Source organism: Diaphorina citri, unplaced genomic scaffold (assembly GCF_000475195.1).
Source record: "Diaphorina citri unplaced genomic scaffold, Diaci psyllid genome assembly version 1.1 scaffold4003, whole genome shotgun sequence".
NCBI classification, from domain to species: Eukaryota; Metazoa; Arthropoda; class Insecta; order Hemiptera; family Psyllidae; genus Diaphorina; species Diaphorina citri.
The window spans coordinates 1-6,613 of NW_007381402.1; the positions used below are offsets into that span (position 1 = coordinate 1).

The 6,613-nt window shown below is 35.2% G+C and overlaps 1 protein-coding gene across 1 annotated transcript; it reads left to right on the top strand.

Moving 5' to 3' along the window:
* Positions 1–338: 338 nt before the first annotated feature.
* LOC103520733 (UDP-glucuronosyltransferase 2B10-like) lies at positions 339–5,372 on the top strand. Its single transcript, XM_017448609.2, has 7 exons — positions 339–657; positions 848–1,073; positions 1,210–1,429; positions 1,625–1,898; positions 3,289–3,319; positions 3,427–3,646; positions 4,218–5,372. Exons 1-7 carry the CDS (start codon positions 373–375, stop codon positions 4,492–4,494), a joined length of 1,533 nt encoding a protein of 510 aa, XP_017304098.2. The 5' UTR covers positions 339–372; the 3' UTR covers positions 4,495–5,372.
* Positions 5,373–6,613: the final 1,241 nt, after the last annotated feature.

Here is a 6,613-nt window from a genome sequence, read left to right on the forward strand (position 1 = left end):
TTTCATTTTCATTTTACAGAGTCTCCTGGTGGCTTTCACCAATGAATTAATGAGAGATTTCACTAATGAGAGAATTTTAAATGATCCAAAAAGGAGCCTTTCATGATCCAAAAAGGAGTTTTCAAAAACTCCTCCTTTTTGGGTAGTTGAAATATCCTTTTCGGGCAATTAAAAATTTTCCCATTAGTTAAATCTCTCATTAAGTCATTGGTGACATCTACCATCTCGCTTTTCGCGTTTCGCTAAAGGTGCATCAACATTTTGAGCTGTCTTTCCCGGTAAGTTCTTTTCGGGTTGCCTTTGGCTCTTCTTGTTTTATCCCTCAACTTGCCCGTATCAATATAACCTAAATGGCTTTACGTTTCAGATCTAATGATCGGCTTCACAAATAAAATGACCTTCTTGGAACGCCTCCAAAATTATGTGTTCATTTTCTTCATGCATTTCTACATGAACAGAGTTGTCATTCAAGGTCAAAATGAGCTAGCCAAAAAATATTTCAACCACACCGGGAAGCCAACCATTCAGGAAATGGCACGAAACAAGTCAATCCTCTTATTGACGAATTCCTGGTTGTATCAATATCCAAGACCTGTGTTCCCGAATACGATCAACGTAGGACCAACTCATATTGGGGATACGAAACCCCTTCCAGAGGTAATAAAATCATTAATTGAATTACAAAAGTGACTATACCACTTAACGAAGATAAATTCTCGTTTAAACACTGAATAGGTAGCCAAATACGAAGTAATTGTACACATTAGTTTGAAGTAACTTGTACGTAAACAAAAGTATAGTGCTTAATTGTAGAGTATGTAAATTTACATTTACTTTTTCATTCCAGGATCTAGCAACTTGGATCGAAGGAGCAGAGAAGGGCGTTATTTACTTCAGTCTCGGAAGTAATATGCGAAGTGCCTCATTAGAGGAAAGCAAGCGATCAGCAATATTGACAACCTTCGCCAAATTCCCTCAATACAGAGTTATTTGGAAATGGGAGGAAGAACAATTACCAGGACTGCCAAGCAATGTTATCTGCAGGAAGTGGTTACCACAGCATGATCTATTAGGTCAGTTTTTATAGTGTGGATGTGTTTCAGGGGATTTCGATCGCCCTAACAACTGTGAGCCATTCCACAAGGAATGGCTCAAACAGAATAAGCAAATAGCAGCTCCAGTTTAATATAAATCATTATTGTTTTTCAGCGCATCCTAAAATCAAACTTTTCATAACACAAGGAGGTCTTCAAAGTTTACAAGAATCAGTTTACTTCGAAGTACCGCTGATTGGCATTCCATTCTTTGGAGATCAAGACTATAATGTCAAAATCATCAAGAACTTGGGTATTGGAACCTACATGGATTTTGACAGTGTCAGCACTGAAGTTTTGTACAATCTTATGAAAGAAGTTCTGTACAACACTAGGTAAGTTTTTTCTTCCTTTTACTCCGGATGATTACGTCCAATATCCAATTACATGTATGGAGAACCTTGGAATTTTAGAAGAATTTCATACCTGCAGTCGGCAGTCGGCCTATTCAATTCTTGTTTTTAGATCTTTAATTATACGATCAACAACTTGTTTTCATCATCATATTGTGCATTGTTGATTCTTTACAGTTACATGGACACGGTCAAAAGGATATCAGCTTTGTCGAAAACCCAAATGATGAGCCCCCGAGATACTGCAGTCTGGTGGATCGAATATGTACTAAAATCAGGAGGAAACTTGCGTCACTTACAACCTGATCATTGGGATATGCCCTGGTATCAATATTTTGGACTGGACGTATTTTTGGTCCTTTTGTCTCCTGTGATTCTAGTGTTGTATGGGATTTACAAAATTATCTCAAGATGTAAGAGAAAATCATCCGGGGAAAAGCTGAAGAAATCTTGATTCTAGCCTTTTTCAAAAATAAGGTGGTGAGGAGTTAACCTTTAGGAGGTAGAAGGCAATCAGTAGAGCTCTTGCCGATCAATCAAGCTAAAATAAAATTACCATTCTCTTGTTAAATTATTGTTAATATTTGTTTTGATTTTAACGTTATTTACTCCTAAAGTTAATTAGTACTAATAACAACGTCCGTACCTATAATATGTACAAGAGAGAATGATATGTCCTTGACAAATCATTTTTCGCTCTACAATCAAACAAAATTAGCCATCATTAGCATGGTCAACAAGTCACGGCATCAAACGAGGAAACAAATTGACGATTCATTGTGTTTAGGTGGCACTCACTTTATGCTGAAGGTGTATCTGCGATCTAAAGGCGATTGATATCGACAGAAAGTCATATAAAGAAAGTCATAGAGGTAATATGAAAGTATTTTGGTGAATAATAAAATTACAATTTTTTTATAGGTAGTAAAAAAAACTGTCTCCCAGAAGAGATAACCGCGATAAAATGCCACTGCCATGGAGAGAAAATGAGGTACGTTTATCGTTTACTTTTATGCAAGATGCTTGTTGCGTTGTAATTTGTAGTCCATCTGAATTATCTAGTATATAGATTATTATTATCTGTCATGCTATCACTGAGAATGTGCATTTACTTTCAGTTACTGATAAAAGCACATAGGCACTGCATCACCGCATTTACTTATCTACGGTATTCTCTAGTATTATTTTTTATTAGAAAGAATAGCATACAAATAATTATTCATTGGTTGTGGATAACTATGGGAAATTCCCTAATTATGTGAACAATTTTGGAAAAATATTGAAATCATATAATATCATTCCCATATCTAAGGTAAGTATTATTTCTAAGGTAGTACTCTTGCACGTTTGAAACAATAATGGGGAATATTATGTAATGATTTTGGGGTGTAAAAGCTCGAAATGCTAGAATAATTGCACACTAAAGTTATTTATTTCATTTGTGGGATCATTATACTTACAATAATGGGGAATTTTATGGAGTATTCTGTGATGATTTTGGAAAAGCTCGAAATGCTAGAATAATTACACACTAAAGTCATTTATTTCATTTGTGGGATCATTATACTTACAAAACTCTTACTTAGACCGGCCACTCACTATCAGGAAGACCTGACAGGCCGACCTGTTCTACCTGGTGAATGGCCGGCCTTATGTAACTCCATAGAAAGTAAATACTTGGAGAACTTTATTAATGTAAAATAGGATAAGGGTAATGTAGTATAATAGGGTAAAGTCTTTTCGCCCATTTTGACCAAGCACATTTATTATTTTACGGTCACTTCTGATGTTCCAGATCATGAGGATGTCACAGAGCATATGGGTTATCATTGCTATAGCAGTCAAAGTGGTTACCACAGCAGGATTTGCTAGGTGAGTTCTGGTGTAAAATTAATTCAAGAAAGAAAAATTCTCATTCTGAAAAAATCATTTGTACTTAATAATAATAAATACCTTAAATTAAACATTCTTTTTTTCAGCGCATCCAAATATTAAACTTTTCATAACACAAGGAGGTCTTCAAAGTTTACAAGAATCAGTTTACTTCGAAGTACCGCTGATTGGCATTCCATTCTTTGGAGATCAAGACTATAATGTCAAAATCATCAAGAACTTGGGTATTGGAACTTACATGACTTTTGATAGTATCAACGCAGAAAATTTGTATAGTAATGTGAAAGAAATTTTGTACAACAACAGGTAAGTTTTTTCATTGAAATTCAAATTAGCACGTTGTTTATGAGCAAATGTTGGTATTTAATAGTTTGATTCATACTTCGCTAGTATATAATATGTATTATTATTTAGCTACAATTTAATTGCCTACCTAGAATAAATAAAATAAAATAAAATAGCCTTTATTGATGTTTTATGTATAAATATAAATAACAATTTAGCAAGGGAAAAAATATTCAAACAATAGTTTGATTCATACTTCGCTAGTATATAATGTGTATTATTATTTAGCTACAATTTAATTGCCTACCTAGAATACTTTTTAATATATTACATGAAAACAAATTTATGTCTTTCATCTTTTTGCTTCAGTTACATGGACACGGTCAAAAGGATATCAGCTTTGTCGAAATCCCAAATGATGAGCCCCCGAGATACTGCAGTCTGGTGGATCGAATATGTACTAAAATCAGGAGGAAACTTGCGTCACTATTCAAACATAATTCAGTATATTAATTGCAAACAATACCTACCTAGAATACTTTTCAATATATTACATGAAAGCAAATTTATGTCTTTCATCTTTTTGCTTCAGTTACATGGACACGGTCAAAAGGATATCAGCTTTGTCGAAAACCCAAATGATGAGCCCCCGAGATACTGCAGTCTGGTGGATCGAATATGTACTAAAATCAGGAGGAAACTTGCGTCACTTACAACCTGATTATTGGGATATGCCCTGGTATCAATATTATGGACTGGATGTGTTTTTGGTCCTTCTGTCTCCTGTGATTCTAGTCTTGTATGGGATTTACAAAATTATCTCAATAAGTAGGAGGAAATCATCCGGAGAGAAGCTCAAGAAATCCTGATCTCCAATATGATAGTAGTTAAATAGCTGCTTTATCAGCTGATATACCTACCTACATGGTAGGTGATTAAATTAGGTATATAAGACTAACATGTAATACCTACCTGAGTTCCTCTCAAAGTGTGATATCATTTCCAACATTCTTCCACTACGCAGTTGTAATGCGTAGTGGGGTAGGTACTTACCTACTTCTAATTCCTCACTCACACGGTTCAGGTAAACATGCAAGTGGACAGTCAAGTAACTTGCATAATTGCATACAAGTTACTTGACAGTTAATTTGAACTGTAAATTAAATTTACTAGTGTTGACGCAACTTGCTAATAGAAGTAACTTGTCTGACCTGACATGTCACTTGGATGTAAAGGTAGAAACAAATTGCCCTCACGTCACGTGAGCTCATGTGACGTGGGGGCAGTGTAGCTATTGTGAACTAAATCACCTTCTACATTATGGGAGAATTTTGAACCACTTCTTTCTAGCTCTCCATGAGCTAACATGAGCTCACGTGATGTGAGGGCAGTGTATTTCCACCTTAAGTTGCTCTCCACTTACATATAAATTTACTTGAACGGTGTGAAAGAAGCTTAAGTATTGCGTGCCTACCTACCTACCTAACCTATGTAAATACATAGTGATAAGAGAGGAGTTGCATCCTTACCTATAGGCACCTAATAAATTTCTGACTCTGTAGGAAAGTGGTCTTTCCATGTATTGTGTTTTGAGCTCCTTGGTTTCAATCAATAAACGAGTTGTTTTAAAGTAATTTTCTTATTTTTACTGTGAGTTCTGATGGTCTGATACTTGGTAGGTATGATTTAAATCAAATTGAAATCTAATGAAAATAAATTCTAAAGTTCTTTCTTCAGTTATGTATGATTCGGTCTTCTTTATTTTCTTTCTCTTTGTCTCCACCGGCTTTTTATAGATCCTACAATTTTCATACTAGTAGATTCTAAATCGAGAATGAAAATCAGAAATTCTATGATTTTGTTATGTAAACTCAGAAGTACCTACTGGTGTACCTTCCGGTAGATAGGTAATACCAATGTGTTTATTATTTTCTAACAATTATTACCTATTCTATTAAATATTTTTTAAAAAGTGTATCAACTCTATCACCAGGAATAAAGAACTGATCCTAACAGCAAAGTATTCGCCCATGTTGATTGAAATTTTCAGAAAATGGAGTGCTCACAATTCGTATGGGCTCTGATGGCCATAGTGACAACTTCTACTGTAGAATCGGCCAATATTCTGGCCATATTCCCCTCAGCATCTTACAGTCATCAAATGCCTTTTCTGGCCATTACCAGAAGTTTAGCACAACGTGGTCATAATTTGACAGTCATCACGCCAAATCCATCGAAGGTAACATATTGAGCAGCGTGGTAGAGCTCCGCCCCGCCAAGTCAAAATTTGACATAATAACTATCTTCATGATGGATTTACTCGTAATAAAGTAAGCAAGTAACTAGTATTATTATTATTATTATTATGAGACCCCTCTGATAAATTTACAGGAGACTCAAAGTAGTTTCCAAATATTGAGACTGTTCGCAAACATCGCCTATACGGTCTTGGAAACTCAGTTTAATTCTACACCAGTACAGGATTTTGTAAAGTAAGCTGTCTTTGGATGATAGTTAAGGTTAATGAAGAACTTATGACATTAATTAAGAAATTGTTTTTCTTTCTCACAGGGTACAGAATTTTTGTAGAGCAAATTTTTTCGAGTGAATACATTTTTTCAATAAAATTTTATGCTGATTCCAAATATTAAATAAAAAATGGGGGTTCCCATAAAAGTGACCTATATTTGGCAAAAAATGGGCCGTTTTGCAAAAGAAATTGCAAGCCATTTTAATCATCAAAATTTCATCTACATGATGCCGTTTATTTCATTCCTTAATTCCTAGCCGTTTCTGAGATATAAGCCTGGTTCGCAAATCACGAACCACCCTGTATAGGCAGGTATACGTGCCAACCTACAAATTAATAGTATATGACTAACTACGCAGTTTCAAGTGTCATTCAGTATCATCTAGATCAGTGTTTCCCAACCTGGGCGATATCGCCCCCTTGGGGGCGATGGAGATTTTCATGGGGGCGATGAAGCC

What these genes read in the sequence shown, in the direction of transcription:
- LOC103520733 (XM_017448609.2), top strand. Translation starts at nt 373, where the DNA reads ATGATCGGCTTCACAAATAAAATGACCTTCTTGGAACGCCTCCAAAAT. An exon ending in ATACGAAACCCCTTCCAGAG is followed by an intron (nt 658 to 847) that starts GTAATAAAATCA and finishes TTTTCATTCCAG; the next exon opens with GATCTAGCAACTTGGATCGA. An exon ending in GAAATTTTGTACAACAACAG is followed by an intron (nt 3,647 to 4,217) that starts GTAAGTTTTTTC and finishes TTTTTGCTTCAG; the next exon opens with TTACATGGACACGGTCAAAA.